Source organism: Fistularia commersonii, chromosome 14 (genome assembly GCF_037954325.1).
Source record: "Fistularia commersonii isolate RoL2024-O1a breed Wild chromosome 14, RoL_Fcom_v1.0, whole genome shotgun sequence".
Classification (NCBI taxonomy): Eukaryota; Metazoa; Chordata; class Actinopteri; order Syngnathiformes; family Fistulariidae; genus Fistularia; species Fistularia commersonii.
Window position 1 is genome coordinate 16,578,105 of NC_141297.1, and position 21,835 is coordinate 16,599,939.

The 21,835-nt window shown below is 40.8% G+C and overlaps 4 protein-coding genes across 9 annotated transcripts; 1 reads left to right on the top strand and 3 right to left on the bottom strand.

Annotated features, from left to right (window-relative positions):
* Positions 1-1,336: 1,336 nt before the first annotated feature.
* crebzf (CREB/ATF bZIP transcription factor) lies at positions 1,337-8,915 on the bottom strand. Of its 4 annotated transcripts, XM_086160013.1 has the most exons (5): positions 8,724-8,915; positions 7,388-7,941; positions 7,127-7,287; positions 6,896-6,970; positions 1,337-6,157 (listed from the first exon to the last, which is right to left on the bottom strand). In XM_086160013.1, the coding sequence occupies exons 2-3, from the start codon at positions 7,885-7,887 to the stop codon at positions 7,239-7,241; spliced, it is 549 nt and encodes a 182-aa protein (XP_086016139.1). In that variant the 5' UTR covers positions 7,888-7,941; positions 8,724-8,915; the 3' UTR covers positions 1,337-6,157; positions 6,896-6,970; positions 7,127-7,238. The 4 variants fall into 4 exon arrangements, with proteins under 4 accessions (XP_086016139.1, XP_086016138.1, XP_086016136.1 ...); XM_086160012.1 differs by having other exon boundaries at positions 6,896-7,287; XM_086160010.1 differs by having other exon boundaries at positions 7,127-7,941.
* A 97-nt stretch (positions 8,916-9,012) lies between these two features.
* Positions 9,013-11,857, bottom strand: las1l (LAS1 like ribosome biogenesis factor). 2 transcript variants are annotated; one of them, XM_086160015.1, is made up of 2 exons: positions 10,196-11,857; positions 9,013-10,118 (listed from the first exon to the last, which is right to left on the bottom strand). In XM_086160015.1, the coding sequence occupies exons 1-2, from the start codon at positions 11,688-11,690 to the stop codon at positions 10,051-10,053; spliced, it is 1,563 nt and encodes a 520-aa protein (XP_086016141.1). In that variant the 5' UTR covers positions 11,691-11,857; the 3' UTR covers positions 9,013-10,050. The 2 variants fall into 2 exon arrangements, with proteins under 2 accessions (XP_086016141.1, XP_086016140.1); XM_086160014.1 differs by having other exon boundaries at positions 9,013-11,857.
* A 1,333-nt stretch (positions 11,858-13,190) lies between these two features.
* Positions 13,191-18,459, top strand: haus7 (HAUS augmin-like complex, subunit 7). Of its 2 annotated transcripts, none has more exons than XM_086159381.1 (9): positions 13,191-13,248; positions 14,315-14,430; positions 14,545-14,609; positions 15,020-15,081; positions 16,355-16,542; positions 16,640-16,751; positions 17,262-17,474; positions 17,548-17,659; positions 18,108-18,459. In XM_086159381.1, exons 1-9 carry the CDS (start codon positions 13,192-13,194, stop codon positions 18,167-18,169), a joined length of 987 nt encoding a protein of 328 aa, XP_086015507.1. In that variant the 5' UTR covers position 13,191; the 3' UTR covers positions 18,170-18,459. The 2 variants fall into 2 exon arrangements, with proteins under 2 accessions (XP_086015507.1, XP_086015508.1); XM_086159382.1 differs by lacking the exon at positions 13,191-13,248 and adding an exon at positions 13,284-14,208.
* A 15-nt stretch (positions 18,460-18,474) lies between these two features.
* On the bottom strand, positions 18,475-19,649 carry mrpl49 (mitochondrial ribosomal protein L49). The gene has a single exon (XM_086159383.1). The coding sequence runs from the start codon at positions 19,608-19,610 to the stop codon at positions 19,104-19,106; it is 507 nt and encodes a 168-aa protein (XP_086015509.1). The 5' UTR covers positions 19,611-19,649; the 3' UTR covers positions 18,475-19,103.
* Positions 19,650-21,835: the final 2,186 nt, after the last annotated feature.

The window sequence follows — 21,835 nt, forward strand, 5'->3', positions numbered from 1 at the left end:
TTGGCAAGTTGGCAGGTCCGCCTCTGAGGACGAACTGCCTGAGGAGATAGGGGCCGGGGAACTTTCGGTTCTTGAGGAAGAGGGTGAAGGAGAGATGGTGAAACCCTGAGGAGGGGCAACTTCTGTAGGGGTCCAGTCTGTCTCTGTGTAGGGCTGCTTTTCTTCTGCCAGGCAACAGCACCCTGTACACCACATCCCCCAGCTACTCTAGGATTCTACAAGGCCCCACTCGATGGCTATCCAGCTTGGGGCAACTCTCCCGTCAGACCAACTCTCCCGTCTGAAAGTGTCTCCCCTGAGCACTCACATCATCGTCGTTCTGTTTTTGCCTCATGCCAACCCCCTGCTGCTGCTCTCCAGTAACACTGTGTGTGGTATCCAGGTGGTCCTGAAGTTTCCTGGTATACTCGGGACCCAGGGATGCGTTCACAGAATCTGGGGACCAACCAAACACCACTATTGGGTCTGGACCTCCCTCCCCTGCATGAGGAGAGCGGGGGTGCAAGCTGCGGCCCTTAGGGTAGGAGGGTTCTCCTCTTGACAGCTCGTACCAACCCATATCTCCACCATCTCCAGGGCTGCCTGCAGGATCTAGGAGTGCTGTAGCTGCACCTGGACACGCAGCTCCGCCGGGTGAAGAGCTCTGATAAACTGGTCGCAGGCCAGCTCCACCTGTACATCTGATGGCATGTGGTCATAGGCTCACTGTGTCAGACCGTGGTTGCACACACTGCTCGAACTGTCTCTGTGGGGGCCCCACCGACTTCCCCGTACTCCAACAGCAGGAGGCGGGACAGCGCATTGTCCATGAGACATAGAGTCAGCTGCAGTGCTTTCCTCTCCGTCGACCGACCCTCCGTGTCGGCTAACAGCTCAAACTTCCCAATCTGAACTGCTGGAGAACTTGGGGACCTTCACAGCCCTCTCCTCCATCTTTACTGTCGTACCTCTGCCGCCGTCCACGCTACGCGCCAGCTAACAGGATAACTTGAGTAAAACTGCGACAGCCTCCGCCATAACGCAGTCACTTTCTTCGAAGTCACTTCTGACACCATTGTAACACTTCAATGAAGATGTCTGCAATGAGGCTTTCACTCCAGATGCTGTCGCTTTATTCTCAACACTTCACTTAGTTCAACTGTGCTTTACTCTGGGCTCCACAACACTCCCTGTCACTTTTCGAATCTTCCCGCTCCCCACCTACATGGATCCCTCCTACGCCTCTCTCCCCAATCATCCTATATGACAAACCTGCCGTCCACTGATCAGCAAAGGGCCGGCGAGTGACAGGTTGACGGCCTAATGCTTCTATTCTATGGTGGCTACAATATGTATATTGATCAGTTTTTTAATCAGTATTTGTCTGAGGACAAACAAGAACAATATGAGCAAGGAGACGAGCACTTCATTCCATATGTCCACCAGAAGGGACTTGAGCATGAATTCTGTTTCACAGGAAAAAAGATTTATTCCACAGTATTTGCTGAAAATCACAAAATCTCCTCAAAATTGCAACACATTATAAAATAGCCTAACTATTGGATGGGCCAAAAAAGACCGTATGAACTTGAAATAACAGAAAAAAAATAAACTTTAAAACAGGATTGAGATTTGTAATACATTACCAAATAACACAGTGAACACTGACCTGAAATCAGCAAGTGCTTGAAAATGGCCAGAACATTCAAAAGGATTTGAAACAAGGCTCTAGACAGGATCTAAACTCAGCAGTAATCTAAACTCCTCTCAACATGTAGAATCTCTTCTCACATTAAGTTTAAAATGACTCAAAATTATTTTGTGTTATTTTCCTTAATTTGTTTTTACTGTGTTGTTTTGATTATTTTCATTCATTACAAACCTAGAGTAGATGCACTCTAGATGCACTTGAGTATTCTCATGAGGAAATTACCAACAATAGCGCAACACTGATAGACTGGATGTCTATATGTGATTGACAGGTGACTTGTCCAGGTTAAATCCCGCCTCTTGCCCAATGTCAACTGGGATTAAGACCAGCAGTTTGCCTTTTCATGGTTATTTTTTCATTAGTACGTTCCTGAAAGGCTGTAAAGGATAGCCTGGTTCTGTTTATAATTACGAGATTCATTTATCTCTTGTATTAATTCGCAATATAATCCCCGTGTTTTGGAGAAGTTGACGAGCTGGCCAGGGTTTCAGATCTTTCTACTCAACATAACCGCCTATCTTCGACGAATGACTGAGACACGATCCCCCCTACGTTTGTGCTGGACATTTAAATGAGCTCTTGGGCGCCACTTAGTGGTCAGGGTATGTCGGTGGCGGCTGGGTTCACACCGACACCTGCCTTCATCTGCATTAACGCACTATCACAGAACACACACCGCCCGATTGTTATCTGAAGCGACTTGCGTTTATGCTTGTAATCATTTTTTTAAGTTATTTGTTACACTGGCAGAGAGGTTTGCTTAATTCAAATGATTATCTGGATGTGCCGTTCCTTATCGCTGAGTACTTGTGAGTACTAACGAAGGAATAGGGCCCTTTTTGAAGTTTTTTTTCTCTTTACCTATGTGGTATTCAAGAATATTGGCACAACTTCACATATAACTAATTAAAGCTCTGCTTTGATTTAATGTTAATGAATACATATACATGCAAAAAACCCACATACCTAATAGCTGAATATACTAACTTTTCAACTCAAAGCAGATTGTTAAGGTAATTTCTTTTCTCTGTATATTGTGAAAGTACAAAATCAATTAGTCCAATGGATTTTTCAATTGCCAGATTTTGTGAACCCCCACATTTGTAGTGCATCTCTATCGCCAGGTATTCTGCACTTGGCATGATATATCAAGAACTACATGCAAATTGTGACATGGTTCACATATAGTTGTCTTTTGAGTGTAATTTGCTTGTGACTCATATGTTGAAGCTATATATGGGTGCTTGAACATTTGAATAGGCAGATGTCAGACCTCGGGTAATGCCCTTTCCCTGCTGCCGTTTTAACCTCAGGTGGGTGTAGATGGGCAGGTGTGGCCAAGTGGATCCTTCCCCTCCTCCCACAACTTAAGTAAACTATTCCCTGTGAATGACCCTTAATACTGTCTTTCTCTTGCCCTCCATGGCAAATGTGAAGGGCTTTATGTTCTATCAGTCCATCACTGCTCTTAAAACCAGGAGCTCTATACCTTGTTTCAGTTAAAAATCTGGATGTGAATTTGTCAGAGGTTTGAAGATGTCAAAGATTATTCACATTTTTAAAACCACTGCAAAATCTGTTGCCAAAAAAAAAAAAACTCCTCCAGGCTCATATTTGTTTCTGTTAAGAGTGCAGTTGTGCAAGATGCGTTGCCATGATCTGTGATTCAATGAGACCAAGCGGACGCTATGATGAAGTGTCAGGGGGTAGGAGGCCTCCCTGATTTGTCAGAGGATGCTAATGTTTAGGTGAAGAAATGCAGTCTCTGTAAAGGCCATTTTATTGGAAAGGTGGATTCATCATGAGAAAATCATTTGGTGATGAGTTTATGTTGTTCAATGTACTGAAGATGAGGGATGGGGACATTTTTTTTTTTTATTCTTAAGTTGTGCCTTAAAGTTAAGACTAAAAGGCCACAGGTGACAAATAACCAGTTATCTAACTTGCGGGCAGCCATGCAGTGGTTAGCGCTTCTACCTCACTCCAAGGAGATCCCTGGTTCCATTCCAACAGGGAGCCTTTCTGTGTAGAGTTTGCATGTTCTCCATGTGTTTTCTATGGGTATCGTCCAGCCTTCTCTGGTTTCTTCCTAGTCTTCAAATATGCAGTAAGTACATTGAAGACCCTAAGCTGCCCAAACTTGGTTCTATGTTTCTATATGTGGCCCTGTGATCAACTGGCTACCAGCCCAGGTGAGCCCCACCTCTAGCCCTATGACCAATGGAATACAGTCATGCAACACTAAGCATATGATAAGGTTACTGATAATGAATTAATTCAGAAAAAAAAGTGGTAATGTTTAGTCTGAAACCAGATTTATCAGCTGAAAAACATTATGTAATCCAATTATCAATATAGTAGGGACGAGATCAATTTACTTTTCTACTCTCCATACTCCATGACCTCAATGATGTGCTACAAACCACTAAGTTGACATCACATCCCAGTAAATTGAATACCGGTTAAGTTTAAACGGCACGTTTGTGTTCTGCATTATTAACTCCTATGCTCATAAGGAGCTGGTCGATGGATTGTTTGTTATGAGGTTATCTTAGATAGCCTGAAAAGCAAGAGCCATCAATACAAGACCACATACTTATCGCTAATGCATAGAATGATTATTATACATTACATGTAGTATTGTTTGTTGTTTACGTAAATGTTCTATTTCCATTGTTTACAGCTCTTAAATGTACTGATTTGGGTAGCTGCTTACATCAGGATGCACTGTGCTTTCAGTCAAACTGATCTTAAACTGTAATAGCTCCTTTCTAAACATGACCTACACCTTTCATTATTTCTTGTATATTCAGACAAAAATGTAAATGTAATGTTCTTTGTCAAAGCGTTAGAAACCCTCTGTGGCCAGCTAGATTTGCTCAATAATCTCATGTTAACCTGCTTCCAATACATCAAACACCAAGAGGGAGGTCCCTTAATTAGTAACTTAACACTTAATAACTACTGAAAAGTAAACTTAACAGTCTCTATTGGGATCCTAGAAAACCAGGTGAATAAAAAACGTTTGTAGTAACTCCATTTGTATGTTCTGGAAGAGACACCAGATTTATCATCTGATGAACTACTACGTAGTAAAAAAGGCAGATATCTGTGTGGTTGTTGCTTTGTGCTTAGGAAAAAAAAAAAAAAGAATTTCCAAGAATGAGTAAACTGACTACATGCTGCACAGGTTTAGTCAGTTGGTTGTAGTAACTGCTTCTGTTCATCCCCACTCTGAATTTGAAATTGGGCACCATTGGGTGACTGCAGTGGGAGTCTAGAACTTGTTCATCACTGATAACTAAGCCTCTTCCCTATAAACTTTGCCAGGTCTTTCCAGCAGCTGCTTTCACTTGCTGCTTGCCTGTGGTCAAATGGTCTTCAGTAATAGAACTCGATTAAGTCACTGATATGGCCACTTCTTTCCACACCAGTGAGCGTCAACACTGGCTTTTCTTCTCCCTGTATTTACATTCATGCATACTTACAAAAGACCCACCTTCTTCCAGCTCAAGTTGACTGGCCTGGATATTAACAATTATACAATTTACATCACTGATCTTCCCCGATCTTACAGGACTCGTCATAGTACTAACCCGACAGTTATCCTTTGTACTGGTTAGAATAATATTTGTTCCTTAGTTGGCGCCTCTAAAGCTCTGATAGTTTAATTTGTTTTTCAGCCCATTAAAGGGCCCTTCATCTCCCTTGCTTGTGAAACGTCACTGAACAGCTACCTCACACTCACATTTTACACTTCATAAATACTAAGACTATTTATCTGTGTGATCCATCATGAGATACTGGGAAAATGCTGGCAATGCAAATTCTGAAAACCAAAAAAGATGAACATCTGCTCGTCAGACCCTTCATTCTAGATCCATTGTGGGGGTGGACAGAGGCGCCATTACAGACTGTGACAGTCTGTCATGACAATAATTATGGACCTGACAGTAAGGCCTCCTCTAGCCAATCTTTGTACTTTCATCATAATGAGGTAATTTGCTTTGACAACCTTTACCAGACTTGACCCAAATGTTGAGGAAAAGTTAGATCTGCAGAGTGCTTGCTGTTCAGAAAGAGAAAGAGAGATGCATTAATATCAAAAGGTACAGTGCAAGACAGTAAATATTTAACTGAAAAAAAATCATGAAAATATACATTTATTTGCCTCAAACAAATAACCATACATGTTTAGAGTTTATTACAAATGATCGCATATTCACCTCTTAAAGCATGTCAGTGTGGATGTACTTAATGAATACATTCCAATAGATCAATATGTACAAGACAGTATTACCCAGTAATGGAGCAACTGTAAAGAGCCCCAAACATTATGCTGCATGGTGACAAAGGTAAGATGTATTCACGTATATACCATTTGTTACCGATACTACCTTTAACAAAATACCAGGCCACGTTGCCAGCAGCTTGTCCCGCTTCTTCACCTTCCACCAGCAGAATCCACTTTAGCATAAAGAAAAATAGGTGGCGCTAAATAACAGTGTCCTTCTGTACAATGGTGCTGGTTCACAATGAGGTCAATTATCACAGTATTAAGACATAGAGCTGGGCGATACTGGAATTAAAAATGTCACCAAAGAAAACAATTTCGGTCCAATAAAATGTTGGGATTAGATTTGGCAATTTAAGTGAATGTTGCAAATTGGGTCTGCTAATTTCAAGAAACATTTTGGATTTTTATTTTGATGATATCTGGCCACATTATCCCACTTTTTTTTTTTTTGAGGTGTTTGTAGATTTTTAAAGCTTGCCCATTTATTTATGACTTGAATGTGACTTGAAAATCAAATGATTTTATTCTGGGGGAAAAGTAACAGTAAATGATTCATTACTAATTTTGATATTAAACAATTTAATTGTATCTCCATTCCATATACTGCCCAGCTCTTTATTTACAATAGTCTTTTTACACAGATTGTTTCCGCCCCAATTTAAAAACCATATCCAACTCATTGTGGACCTTCACCAACATTATTGCATTCAAGATGGTCAAGTTTTTAGGAATTAAGATCAAATTAACAAATTACTTCTTATAGAAAAGGCCTAATAAAAACAATAGTTGATCAAACAGTCACTAAACTGGAACTGCCTAAAAAAAACAACAAAAAACAAAATTGCTCTAGTTTCTGAGCGCTTCAAGTGTGGGGAAACAGAGCAAAGCTTTTCTGGTCTGATCCTTACCATGGAGTCAGGCAGGGAAAGGTGTTCAGAAAGCCACTCATCCCGCACGGTAGATCAACCATTACCTAGAAGAAACTGTCAACAAGGTTTAGCAGTACCGTGCAACCAAACCATCATCATACAGAATCACATGCACGTTCAGCAGTGCTTTAGGTAATATTAACTCAACAGTCTTCAGTCACCCTCTAGGTGTCCAGTCTTATCAGAATACAGAGAAGTACTTGACCCTACATTTTTAGCGAAGTGCTTGCACTCTCTGCACACTTGGTGCAGAATTCCACTGAGACGTGGTTCTTGTCCACGTGCAAGCACACACCACCAGATGTCTCTTTCTCCTCCACCTTCATGCGTTTACGGGGCAGAGCATAATCATGGTCATTTGGGTCAGACCCCTGGAAAAGTGATGAAGATAATTTCATCCCATTCATCCCACTCAGCCTGGATAAGAGCTGAGCTAACATGCTTTCATTGGCTAACACTGCCCGGAGATACCTGGTTTCATCTTCCAGCTCCTCCACTCTCTTAGTCAAATGACAATTCTCCTGTTTTAGCATGTTGTTCTCTGTTGACATGATGCTAACTTTCTTCTCCAGGTTGGTGACATATTCTTTCTTCTTGAGGCGATTTATCCTGGCAGCAATGGCATTCTTGTTGGTCACGTGTTTTGAATGGTTCTGTATGTTCTTCATCTTCAAATCAGACGATATTTTCCGTTTTGAAGCACCAGGTGAAGCTTCAACTCCAGCACTTTGATCTTTGGAAATGTATGTGCAAAGATCTTCCAGCTCAGTATCAAACAGGGGAAAGGCTGGATTCCATTCTAAGTCTTCAATGCGAAACAGACTTCCCAGATCTGGCCCAGCAGGGTCTGTGACACTAGCTGGGAGCTCCTCAGGACTTGGGACATCTTCCAGAGTTTCCACCGCATCTATTACTTCAACATCCAGAGAGCTAAGCTCAGCCTGACAGCGGCCTCTTCTTCTTGTGATCATTGGGAATGCTAGTGAGACCACACTAACGACGTCCAAATTATGTGTGGTATTATTCTGTCAAGACAAAAAATGTGACATTGGACAATCAATGTTGTGACAAAATCACTATGGGGAAAAAGTACATCACCACTGACTTTTGTTTTTAATATGGACTCATCTTAGTTATCAAAATAGTTGGAAAAGAATACAAGGTAATGACTAATAGTTTAATCACTGGAGGTCAACTTGAACATTCTTGTCTCAGATGGTTTAAATCACGGCCTACACAAAACGGAGAAACTCTAAGTATAAAAATGTTTAGCCAGATGTTCCGGCTGATAATACATATTGATCCAACTGGAAATCTGAACATTTTTGACGTAATACACTAACGACAGTAACGTCCTCCATTTTCTTTTAGGTACTGATCAGATTACATGCGTTAGATAGACGTTAGACCTGCGAGCGAGAGTAAGATTGACGAGGTCGAACACTCGAATTACTATAAACGTACAAATATGAGTTTGATCGATTCTGAAAAACAACACAATGCGAAAGAAACAGAAACCCTTTTGGTGGCCATTTTGACATAGCGCCAGGGCCTAACTCTGCAAACGGTAGCAAAGTTACTTTTGTTCACTACTTGTATGTTAGAGGGGAAATTAAACTGTAGTTTCAAACTAAGTAAAACCAAATTGTTAAATTTAAATACGTCTTTAAATGTCGGAAAAGCACGAACTTTCCGCGACGTTACGCCGCTACCGAAGGCTAGAGCTAGCATGAATCGCTAGTTAACGCCAGTAAGTCAACCGCCAGAATGACGCAGCGTAATATTGCTGCTTAAACCAACAACTTACCGTCCCAGGAGAAGACCGATTTTGCAATAATGTCAATTAATTTTACCCAAGACTGTAAGTTACGCGCTATCTCCAGATTTTCTTTTGTCCTGTCCCTTTTCTGATGCCGAATATACACGTAAACACTGAAACTACATTACAACCGCCAACGACCCGTTCTGGAAACCTTCGCTCTGGGTGTTTAATGGCGGCTGGAAGCGTAATGGCGAACTACCGCCACCAACTGCACGGAGTGTGGAAATACGGATTGCCTGAATAGAATACACACAGAGAAGACTGATATTCCAAAGTATGGCAATAACCTTTAATGCACATCGATTAGGATGGAAATGCAGTTTAGTGGGTTCAGTTTGACAGTGTTTCCAAAATGACAGGTTGTTTTTTTCTTAGTACTTAACACACTAGAGGAGAACAAGCGGTGACACTTGTAACCCTAACGTCCAAGAAAAAAAAAACAATAATTTCAAAATCACTTTGCTGCAGAACTGGGAGAATTTTTCCCAGAAATAAATCCATATTTCTCAAGTATGAAAAATAAACTGAATTGAAAATAAGTGCACAAAAGAAAAAAGGTAAACTGTGATTTAGATGGAGTATAATAGAGACAAACACAAAAAGGTCATTTTCAACATCACAGCTTAACATTACTGAAACACCAAATTGTTAAGGTCAAAATGTTTTTTAGTAGCTTTAGTAACTACTTCTGATACGGCTGTGTGATATGGGGAAAAAGATATCCAGAAGCCTTTATCCAAAATGTACATTTTCAATGTTTTTATTCCAGGTAAATATTTGCTTCAGTATGGAAAATGTCTTGTCGCATTAATATGTTTTTTTACACATTTTTTTCTTCTGCTATTTTTCAGTAATATGGCACAAAAAATACCTGTCATAAGTAACTGCATTAAATATTCTGATGAAAGCATAAGAATTGGGAGTGATGGTGTATCTATACAAAATGACACATTTTAAAGGTTAGTGATTTAAATCAAACTGAGATTAAACTCGTTACACTGAGGAAACAGTCACTGTAATGGTATTACTTATCGGGCGTCTGAGTATATGTACATTCACAGATAGAATTGACAAAGGGATTCCTGAAAATGGTGATAATCAGATTTTCCCATAACACACTTTGAGAAAATGCAGTGACCCCCCCTTTTCTGGGTTTTACTATCATCTGCTGTCTTATTATTATTGAACAGTAGGTTCAATGTCGGATGTAACCAAGAACATTTTACTTCTAGGATACTGTGACATCACAACTTAAAAGAGCTGCAGTCCAGACTTTAGCTTGGTGAGGTCACTATGGCTCCAAATGAGCCCTTCAGGTGTCCTTGTTGATGCCGATGGTCCGGGGACCGCACGCAGCGCTGAGGCCTCCAGATCTACAGGCTGGTCAAACACAGTCATGGTTGAATAGTTGTCAAGCATAAGGCACGATGGCTCGTCTGACTGTCCGGGGACTTTACCGAGTGGATAGAGCTTCCATAAAACTTTATCAGCACACAGCTGCCAAGGTGAACCTCTGAGCAGCTTAGCCTTTTCAGCGCGTGCATCTAAGCATTTGTTCTCCTGAAATGATTTGGTCCTCTCGGCTGACTGAGACAAGCTGCGGTTCGAGCGCTGAAGCTTTTCGTGCAAACTCTCCAACGTGTAAATGGGCAGCCGTTTGTGCTCTGGATTGCAGTGGGAAGGTTCTGTCTGGGTGTAAATGGAGCAGAGCTCCAGCAGCTTTTGCTGGGTCTCCAGAGGCAGAGGATGATCCATGTCATCCAGGATCAGCTTGAGCAAGTAAGGCGTGCTGACACATGGGGCGTCCATGCAGGCGTTGAGCAACTGCTGCCACCTCAGCTGGATGCGGTTGACGAAAATCCGGCCCTTCAGTCTTGCCTTTTTCTGTGCCTTTGTTTCAAAGTGGTACTGAAACTTCCTGCTATTGCAAAGAAGAACTTCACTGACCCATGCAGAGATGTAGAAGGCTCTGTGTTGATTCGGCTCTTTGGAGAGAACTTTCAGCTCATTAAAGAGCTTCTCCAGGAGGACGTGAATGAAGGATGGTGAGTTGAGCATTTTCAGGAGGGGAAGCCAAAACTGCAAAATCTTTTGAGATAGTCTGGGCTCAGTGGAACTATAGCTGTGAGAGGCGTCGCAATCCAACGTCTCCAGCTGCTCAACAGTGGGAACTAGAAATCCATCTTCCAGGAAAACATCAATCAGCAAATTACCTGACTCCAGAGAAAATTGCTTGATCTCACCGAGAATCCAGCTCATTTCAGCAAAGGGGGCAGGCCAGGGGCTTGTTCTCCCAGGAGGCTGCTCGCTGATCTGGTACTGCTCCCGCTCATAGGAAATAAGGAGCTCTCTTGCTGTCTTGTAAGCTTCGATCTCTTTCTGCCGAGCAATAAGCTCGTCCTCTTGCCTCTTCAGATGCATTTCTTCATCGTCTCCATCTGACTGAGACTCCCAGCCATCGTTAGCACCCCTTCCCAGCTGCCTAGACCAGTATTCCTGCTTGAGCCACTCCAGAACCACCTTACACCCCTTTCGACACCATTTCAGCGAGGGCAGCTTCCGGTGTGTGAAATCGTGCCTCAGATTTACGATCCACTCCGGGATGTTTAAGTTTCCGGCCAGATGCCGCAGCCGGCGGGCCACTTTGCCCTGCTGACGCTCCGTGATCAAGTTAATGAACCTCATCAGAGCGGAGCCGTAAAGCAGGACCAGTTCGTGTCCGTCCAGCTGACCGGAACTGTCCAGCACCTGGCAGCGCACTAGGTCCGCCGTGCAGTCCACCGCCACCGGCGAGCTGTTAGCGTACCGGGCCCTCCAGGCGGACAGCCGGTGCAGGGCATACCTCTGCAAGCTAGGGTCCTTGGAGTAAAGATACTCCAGGGCTTGATCCCACTCCGCTTTGTTGATCCACGCGACCACATGGCGCCTCTTCTCGTCGTTTTTCCTCTTCATTTTAAAGACGGAAGGAACAAACGGCGGACTTCCGGTTAAACCATGTACACGGAATGGTGCCGAAATAACGCGAAATATTTGTCGCTTGTATCGCCAATATGTTGTTCGACTGGCTTGGACAATTCAAGCTTTACGTTGTCTACCGACCTCGGATGTTTCCAGGAAATTGCGTCATGTTCTTCTTCTTATTCTAGTTTAACGACAATTTGCATGTGCTGCCATCTGATGGTGTTACTAAGCAGCTACGCCAGTCCAGATCACGTTTGGCTAAACCGAAAAGAAAGTTAATATCATACTGAAAGAGTAAATAAAACCTCCTTTATACCACATATGTTGGTTGAAACATACAAACAAAACGAGTTTGAGCCAGAAATATAAACTATTACTTGACAATCACCATGAAGCACAATTGTTTCTTCCCCCCCTTCTTTTGATTCTCTCCAGAAACTATTTTATTATTGTGAACCTCCTCTACATCAGCTCCTACATGGAGACAGTCCATTCTCATGTGTACCTGTCGTATCCCCTTGGAAGTAATTTCATTGTCACAACTCCAAGGCCAGTTTCAGTGAGCTTGGAGGCTTGGCGTTGGTGCATTAATATTACTTTGCTTTTACACTTTTTTAATGCTGTTGAGCAATAATGATACGTATTTTGGTGCATTGTATTAATGAGCCTGTTGTTTCTTACTTAAGTAGCCTTTAACATACATCTATTTTGTTCACTGCAATATTTGATGCAAACGCAACAGAGCTGAGAAAATTAAGAAGTTTACATGCGCTGGATTACCAACTATATCTTCAAATTGAAAACCAATATGACATAACAGATGTGGATCTCAGTCCCTGATTTCACAATGTACAATGTCAAGAGCAGCAGTGGATCTGCTGCATTTTTTGTCTAAAGAAAAATTACTATCATACTATAATAATAATAATAACAATAATAATAATAATAATAATAATAATTATAAACATAATTATAATAATAAGAGGTTGCCCCAGAAATCATCAGGAAATGATCAAGACACTATTTTGAAATTGCGTAAGTAATTGATTGGAACAGTGAGATGTTACTCAAGCATGACAAGAAATACGCAGAAGGAATTTATGTGAAAAATAGCCTCAAACCTATAAAGACATTTCCTGAAAAACGGAAATCTGTCGGAAAATCTGCCATGTGTTATTAAAAAAGAAGTCAATGTCTAAAATTATCGAGGAAATGGTAAAAAAATCATTTATTTTACACCTTAATTTTGACGATTTGCACCGAGCAATTTTGAGACCCACGTCATCCCTCAAAGGAATACTTTGAGGTAATTTGTCTTGTGCCCAAAAACACTTGAGTCCGTTTGTCGCTATCATGTTGCATCAACTCGAAGATTCTACAAGCCAAACACGGCCTTTTAGAGGAGGCATCACCACATTGACCGTTAGGTGGCAGTATGTGTATATATATAATATTGATTCCCCGCCGGTAATAACTAAAGAGGAAGAAGAATATGGCGGCTGCTTTCAAAGAAACAGAACTGGCGCAGAATGTATACGCTGCTTTACAGGTAAATCCAATTTTTAAAACGACAAAGGCATCCGAACGAAGTTATCAAATTATTTGTCATCACTACTGTAGATTCAATACTCAGTTTCAGTGTGTCGAACTCGGCGACATGCTAAGCTGTCGACCAACACTATCTTGGGTGTAGCTCTTCTATTATTGTGTATTTTCAAACGTCACGTTCACTTTTCAGATTGAAAATCTTGCTCACTTCACCCCGCGAGTATTATTGAAATTTAAAAGCTGCATTGATACAAACTGCTCTAATATCTGTCCTCCGAGTGTGAAGATGGAGTGATATCTAAGTAGCTTCTGTTGATGGCTCGCACATCAAAGAGGATGTCATATTTGCTGTGCGCGTATGTGTGCGTGTGGACGCGTATGGATGAGTGTGCGTGTGCACGCGTATGGATGAGTGTGCGTGTGCACACGCACACGTGTGACGGCACTTCTGCAAACCGTGTCGTACCTCCAACAGAGCCTAACCGTCCTGCATCGCATCCACACTGCTCTGTTCTACATCTTTAGATCTTTCTATCACCTTTCAAGGAGGGCCACTGGTATCAGCTGTGTAGGTTGAGATAATTTTTGAATAGGTGCTCTGAGATTTTGATTCAAGGCTTTACTTACTACTCATATGTCATCGTAAAGTGAAATTCAAGTGTTGTTTTCTAAGAATAATAATTCTCTCACCAACCTAGGATTGTCGTTTGTCTTTAAAAGTCCAATTAAACTACTCAACATGCAGTTTGTAAAGTAAAGTAATGTTAGGTATTTTGCAGTTCAGATATGGATAAGCGTTTTGAAAATATATTTTTAATATGTTAACATTATTTTCTGATTGATGTACTTGTCTTTGAAATGTCTTCTCTATGTGGCAGTTCAAGACTATGTGTCTGTAATTTGATAGAAAATAGCATTTTACACAGAAAACAATTTTGAAGTGGATGAATGCAGAAGTCAGGTAAATGGTTCTGTCAATTTTTTTTCTTTTGCTCATCATTTTCTACTCTGCACTGAATACAAAATGTTGTCCTCCCATTAATTGTCTAACATGTATCCTCTTGAAGGCTGTGTCTTGCCCCCTGATGGAGGGTCTGTACCTGCAGGACTCAGAGAGCATGTTGCAGCTGCTATGCAGCCCCTCACAGCTTCGCACAGAAATATTCTGCTGGATCTTCAGCAGGTCTGACGGCATAGGAGTATATCAAGCAACTTTTCATTTCGGTGAACCCTCATGACATCACGTCCAATACCAAGAATCATTTCATTTGCTCTGTTTTGATCTTTTTCCTCACAGTATCAGCCCGAATTTTGCCACTTTGAAAGAGAAGAGGCTCCAAGACCCAGATGCTTTGATTAAAGGTGGTGAAGCTCTCTTATCTTTTAAACACAAACATTTCTACGTTAAGTATTTCAATAGCAGAACCATTGGACAGTAGAATGAGATGTATTGAATGCAGCCTCACTGTGATAAAATGCTTTTGCTTTTTCAAATATCAAACACTTATCATGGTTGGACAGAAATGTCTTTTTTATTTTACAAATTTGTCACTAGTAATTTCAAACTAATGAAAAATGCTGTAGGCTAATTAAGTAGCCTTAAAAAGTAGGAAGAAATTCCCCGAAGACCGTAAATATATTTTCCAACAATAAACTAAGACATGATGACATGTGATTTTCCAAACCAAAGAAGAATAGCCACAGAATTTGTTGTGTCCCTCAATTAGACTGCTGACTGAAGCTCCTATGGTTGTATCTGTCCCCTCTGACAGAAATGGCGACCCTTGGCCATCAGCTGATGCTGTGTAAAGAAGACAGTCAAGGCCTTATCAGGGTGAGATTGTGTTTGTGCTGAGAATGCTGGATGAACATCTACGGGCAGCTGCTTTTTTATCTGCAGCCCAACCTCACAAAATGCCAGCTAGGCAACACCATTTCCCTCATAATGCAGCTGTTGTAGTCTGTTCTTTTACAGAGAAGTGGCTGCACCTCAGTAGTCCTTTCAAAGTTCATTATTGATGCAGGAAAGTTAATAGCCTAACTGCAAACATAGAATAGAATGAAATTGCAGTAGATCTGCAGTGATAGCAATTTTGAATTGTAGTTTGTTTTAATTCTTATTTTCTTGAGGAGGAAAATATGTAAAGCCAAGATTGGTATTTTTCTTGACTTTTCAGTTTAAGTCTTGAAAATATTGTACTTGTCTACTTATAAGTAATACTCATTCCAGTGGAACATTAAAACTTAACAAATGTTGTCTAAGTATTATTAGATTAGACAAATATACAAGCGTGTGTAACTGATTACTTTAAGATTTATACACATATTTGATCATTTTTTACATATATAATCGGACCAAGGATGTAGCTGACAATAGTGAAACATTTGTACTAAATTAAGAAAGATTTGACACTTGCATGAACACAAGATGCTGTAGGCCATAATTGAACCAAGGCAAAATGCTTCATTCTGAATGAGAATACAAAGTTTAAATGAAAGGACAGTTTTTATTCCATCAGATCAATAGTTGGGGCGACATAAGGATGATGGATTACATTGCACAGGGCCGAACCCTCCACCCATCATCGCCTACCTCTCTTGCACACCCATGTCAGGGGTCTGACATATTAATGGGCAACTCACTTTGATCAGCAGGGAGGGGAAGTCTTTTGGAACCCCTCCTGTTTGATTGCATCAGAGTAGTCATACAGGAAACGTGGTGTGGCGTTACCTCAGCTTGAATTCCATAGGGTGTTATTCCAATGACAAACCATGAAATGTTTTTGCGGTTGCTAAAATGAGCTGCTTCTGACAATTACCTCTATCTTCAGGCAATGCCTCTAAAATTGCTCTGCACTATAAATAATTCCATAGAATACATTTTCAAAAGTACTTCTTCCTGACCACATTTTTCCTGGTAAATATTACCTAATTGAATTAACCACTGCTGACAAAAATGTCTGTTTTGGTTTCACTAAATGCAAGAAAAAAAAGAATATTTTAAAGGATTTGATCCAATTTTGTGTCCTTGAATCCTTGATCTTCTCTGCAGGCCTAAACACTGGAGGTCATGGTTTTTGTTAAGTGGGTTTGTTTCCCCCATTTAGGGAGAAGCCAGACCAGAGCAGCAGCTTCACTTCCTGCAGCAGCTCCTAACTGTGGTTCCGGGCAGTTCCTCTGCTGAGCACTGCACTAATGTGGATGCTCTGCTGACCAGGCTCTTTTCCACCAATAACCTGCCTCAGATTGCAAAGCTTCTCACACCTACATTGGACCCCTGGCCTGCCAACATGAAGTATGAGCGGTTTGTAGTTTCACAGCCGATTGATAAGTTGCCAGCTTTGATGAGTGGCATGTTGAATCGGATCCTCTCTGATGTGTCTGCACCTCAGGGTTTTGCAGAAGGGAGCCCAGTCTTCTGGTACTCAGTCAGCTGGAAGCACCAAGGACCTGAGCGCTCTGCTGCAGGCCACCCACTCAGTGCTGCAGCAGCTGCAGTCGGAGGTGAGACTCTTACCCACTGTCTGCTCTTGCCCAGAAGGAAAAGAGCTCACCTATGTTTTTAAACTTTGACATTTTGAGAAGAAAAATCATAGTAGTAGGACTCTTTCATTCCTGCGTAAAAAAACATGCCTGTAAGGAGCCACGTCTTTTCAATAGAGGCAATTTCTGTCTTCACAGTAAAAAAAAACATGTCTCATCAGATTATTATAAAGATCAGGACTTTTAGGTCTAATTTCACAAGACGCTCCATAATCTTCAATGACATTTGACATCATTTAAAGTTCACCTGCAATAGCTTGCTTTATTTTTGTTGAATTACCACAGCAATTAGATTAACTTTTCAAACTTCAGATGATGACCGTATTCTAGGAATATTTGGACAATTCCGGTATTATAACAACTTTGATATTACTGTATCAATGCTTTTTGTACTACTATAGAGTAACAACCTAATTCTCACTTTTTAAAATATCTGTGTTTGTTATTGTGACAATGTCTCTGTCACATCAGTGTGAGTTTTTGACAAAGCCAGAGACAAACAGCGGCACCTTCACTCCCAGTGTGCTGCGTGTTGCGGCCTGTGATCTCCAGCAGCTGACCACTGCTTTCTGCCACGTGTACGAAACTGACCTGAGGGACTGCTGCAGCAGAGAACCACACAGCTTAAGCGCCGACTGCCACGTCTTCCAGAGAGTCCACAACCTGCTGCTGGCCTGTAACACGGTACCGATACTTCAGCCACGTTTGTCTGTGACTTGTGCAAGTGCGTCTTTGTGACTGTTGTCTCTCCTGGCAGGAGCTGGAGATGTTGAGTGAACTGTCACAAGCATCTGTCTGCATAAGTGGTGATTTGAAAGAGCTCCAGGTGCAGCCTCGCTACTGGAGCCAAGGACAGAAGCATACACTATGTAAGTTTATCATATTTGATATCAAGTTAAGGCCAGCCAAAGGAAAGGAGTATTCAGAACCCCCTCTCTGAACTTCCATGTGTACCACAAAATCTACATTGCTGTGAAAATGACTGCTGTAGTGACAAAGAATAGTTAATGTTATTTTTTGAGCTTGTTTTTTGCACTCTTGCTAATTATTCTAAAAATTCTTGCTGACTGAAATAATTTCTAGCTATTTTTAGGGGAAATGTTTTGCTTTTTCGGGGCATTATTCTGGATTTTGAGGATGTGATTGCACATTTTCACTTTTCCATTACCAGTAAATAACTTTCTGAATAATTGTTTTTAAGGACAAATAATAATATATATGTCTTACATTTAACCATGTCTGGAAGTTTACTGTCATAAATTGTTCAGCTATTTGAAAGAAATCAATACGGTATTACTAATCAACCCCCCCCAACAGCTGACCAGCTAGAGGAGCTGAGCAGGAGATACAGAGACTTTGTATCCCGTCTTCACTCCTGACGGCATGATCAACCCAGCTCCATCTGTGTAGCCATTTTCTGACTTTACCTAACATCTGTCAGATGCTTCAGAAGGTTTCCAGCACACCTTGAAAAAATTAAATGGACCTCAAGAGAATAAATACCTTGAATATTTATCATCAATATCACCAGCACTATCAAACCCTCCAGATGATTAGCTTTAGACTGTTGTCACACACATGGAGTCAACAACTGATCCAGGAGAGAAATGTTCAAGTCTCTTGTTTGCATTTAAGATTTTAGAGTTTGCATTTAATGTGCAGGAAAAATACTGTATCCCTTAATAAATGTCACTATTTCAATTCCTTTTTGAGTGTCCCAAAGTAAATGACTTGGATGTCCTGAGTTGTTTTTAATGGGACGGGTTTGTGGTAGTTTTACACTAATATGCTTATTAATGCTGCTGTATTGTATTTGAAACTGACAACCCATCAATTGTCAAAGTATTGATCTCCAATTTCAGCAGGTTATGGCTGGATTTTCCTGCTTTCTGAATTAATAGTAACAATACACTCATCAAGCAAGTCTCCCGTTGAAGTACAATAAGACAAGTCAAGATCAGCAATTGTGAAGTGTTATGGATTTTTGGTGTCAAATTATTTTACAATCTAATCCAGATAATGGTGTGGAGAATATCTGAATAACACTAAGCATACTAAGTACAAACTTCAGTAAAAAGAAATAGCATTGCAATTTACGTCAAGTAAGCCAGAAACATTTGGATATTATTACAAACAGCAAGAAAAGAGCTGAAAGCAGCAGCAGCCCTGGCAGGAACAACAGACCCTCATTAAATGTCTTTTTCAATGTCATCATAAATTTATTACAAAAGTTTTTTCTAGAACCATCTTTGAGTGTCTCAAATGAGACCAAATGTCTCTGGTACAACAGCAGTCTATTCACCGGTTCACCAGTCAGAAACCTTTGCCTGCCAGCCATTCCTTCAGCTCCACGTCGAAGTGACCTTTGACCTTCAGGGTCATGGTAACCTCGTTGACCTGCGTGGGTAGCTCCTTGCCCGTGACCATCTTCAAGAAGAGTTTCACATCCTTTTCCAGAGCCCAGATGTCTCCCTCCACCTTCCGCACCAGCGTCATCATGCGGTTACCGTGGGTTACATCGGTGTAGACCGGGATGTTGTGCATTCGAGAGCGGCGGACCATGTAGGGTAGTTTCGGCGGGGTGTCTGCCGGAGGGATCCAGCCGGACGGTGTCGGACCGGAATGTTTAGGCGGAGCGGGGACCCGTGACGGTGGTATAAGCCGCTCGACGAACCTGTATTCTTCGGTCGACTCTTCTATCGACACTTTGTGAGATTCCGGCGCGACCGTGCAGAATAACCTGATGCCGGCGTTGGATGTCCGGCCGTGTAGGTTCAAGAGTGTTCGCCCTGCGGAGAGGATAGCGTAGCGAGCCGCCATGTTGGATAGCAATTCCAAGGGACGGCGACCCGGAAGCGTTCGCTCCCTTGCCGAATTAAAATACAGCGCCTTCCTGTCTCCACCTCGATCTAAGCCGTTTTTTTTTTTTTTTTTTTTTTTTTTTTCATTTTTTGAACACAAATAGTACAAACAGATAATACATATGTACAACCAAATATGGTAAAATAGAATCGAATGTCAATGATACAAACGTACATTAGGAAACATAAGTACATAACGACATTCGGTTTGTATGCAATTAACTGTAAGAGTGAACATTATTAAAGGTTTGTGAGAAATGTTTAATTCTAGAAGAAACAATAAAAAAATAAAAGTTAACTAAAAATAAATTAAAAATAAAATAAGAAATTGAAATAAATAAGTAAAATAAATAAATGGCAAGGGGAATACAATATGTGGTTAACTCGGTTGTTCTAAAGGAATATCAGTCCTGTCATTGGTTTTTGGATTTTTCCATAAGTTTTAAGGATTCTTTATATAATTCAGAATTGTTTATAAAGAACGTAAAATTGGGGGAACATATTTTGCGTTATTTTGCATATTTATTTCTGCTTTTGTGTATGAAGAACTTGGCCAGGCCTAAAATAACATTGACACAGAGTTCATCTCTTTTGTTTCTTAAAAGTAAACCAAATGTTATATCATCTCTTGAGAAAGAAGTTGGGAACGATGGAAAAGTTCTTTAATCCATTTTTGAGATTTAGCTCAAAAGCTTTGTACTTTTTTGCATGAGAAAAATATATGGTCTGTGGTTTCAATGTTGTCTTCACAAAATGTACAAATATTATCGTCAATATTAAAGTCTAACCTCAATAATTCTTTAGATGGGTCATTCATAATTTTGAAGTGGGTCTCCTTTGCCTTGGGGGGTACAGGTAGAGTCAGATACATAGTCCGCAGTGTGGCAATCGATTCCTTATTAAATTTATTTAAAATAAATCTATGCCTGTCTTTTGCTAGCATTAATTTGGTCACCGATGTCATTGAAGGTCGTTTCCCGACTTCCATCCCTGTTTTTTTCCAACAGGTATAGGGTTTGGGATATACGTAGAATTTATTTTACTGTTTCTTTATTGAGAGGAGAACTGGATTGTCAATTCAACTGCAGGATAAAGATATTTTTCTTTCCCATGAAAACTGCACCAAGGAAAGGGACTTTATATCTTTTGTACAATTTGTGCTGCTCTTGGGAAAATTTCATATTGTAGCATTTTAGTCAGGGCAAACACCTGGTTGACAGTAAAATGTCCATTTAATTAGAAATAGCCGTTGTTGGACACAGCCACGCCACACAAGACTCAATAGAGCTAACTGTCCCCCTTAATTCCAGGTAAAAAAGAAAAAAAACAAACAATTCCTTGCACCCTAAATCACACCCTCAAAATTCCCAGCAACCCCAAAATCACACAGAAAATAAGCATCAACATAAACCCCAACATTTGTGACTCGCTACAATATTCACAAAAGGAAATGGATGGACAACAGACCACACTTCACAGTCTTTCTTCAGGAAGTGATCGCTACAGCACCACTAGCAATGGCCTTCAGAATCTGAATATTATTTTTGAAAAATTTGTTTCAATATTTGGTTGTATATGTATCAGCATGGAAAGAATTTTAGTCATACTCTTAATATGGCTGTCTGATTATTGTGTCAATGTATATTTTTGTTTTTCCCCTGGCTAAACAGATTTGTTGTGTATATAGATTTGTTAATATATTATAATAATAAAAAAAGGAATGGCGTTTGGGTGATTTTCACCCCATGTTAGTCATTGTGTATTTTCTTCCACAGCTCTTAGTGATGCAGTGACAGGGCTCTGATGTCCTAGGAATGGGTGGACCAAAGAACATGTTCCCACTTCCATTATTTAGTTATTTATTTATTTTGTCAACAACTTGCTTTCCAACAACTTTCCAATTACTCACTATTTTTGGAGCATTTTTACAGGGTCCCCCACATAATACTGTGATGTGTCGTGGGGAGACTGACGGGAGAGTCTTCCCAGCGTCCATTGCTTTACTTTAACATGTCTAGCAGCCTTCTGTCTCGACCAGCTGGGGTAGAAAGAGATACAATAGATTCAAAGTGTTTATTGTCATTTGTACACTGTAGAAATGTGTTTCCCTGTACAATGAAATTCTTACGGTGTTGTCCGCAGTGCATTTAGGCATGTATTGATGATGGTAGGGAGAGCAAGAGA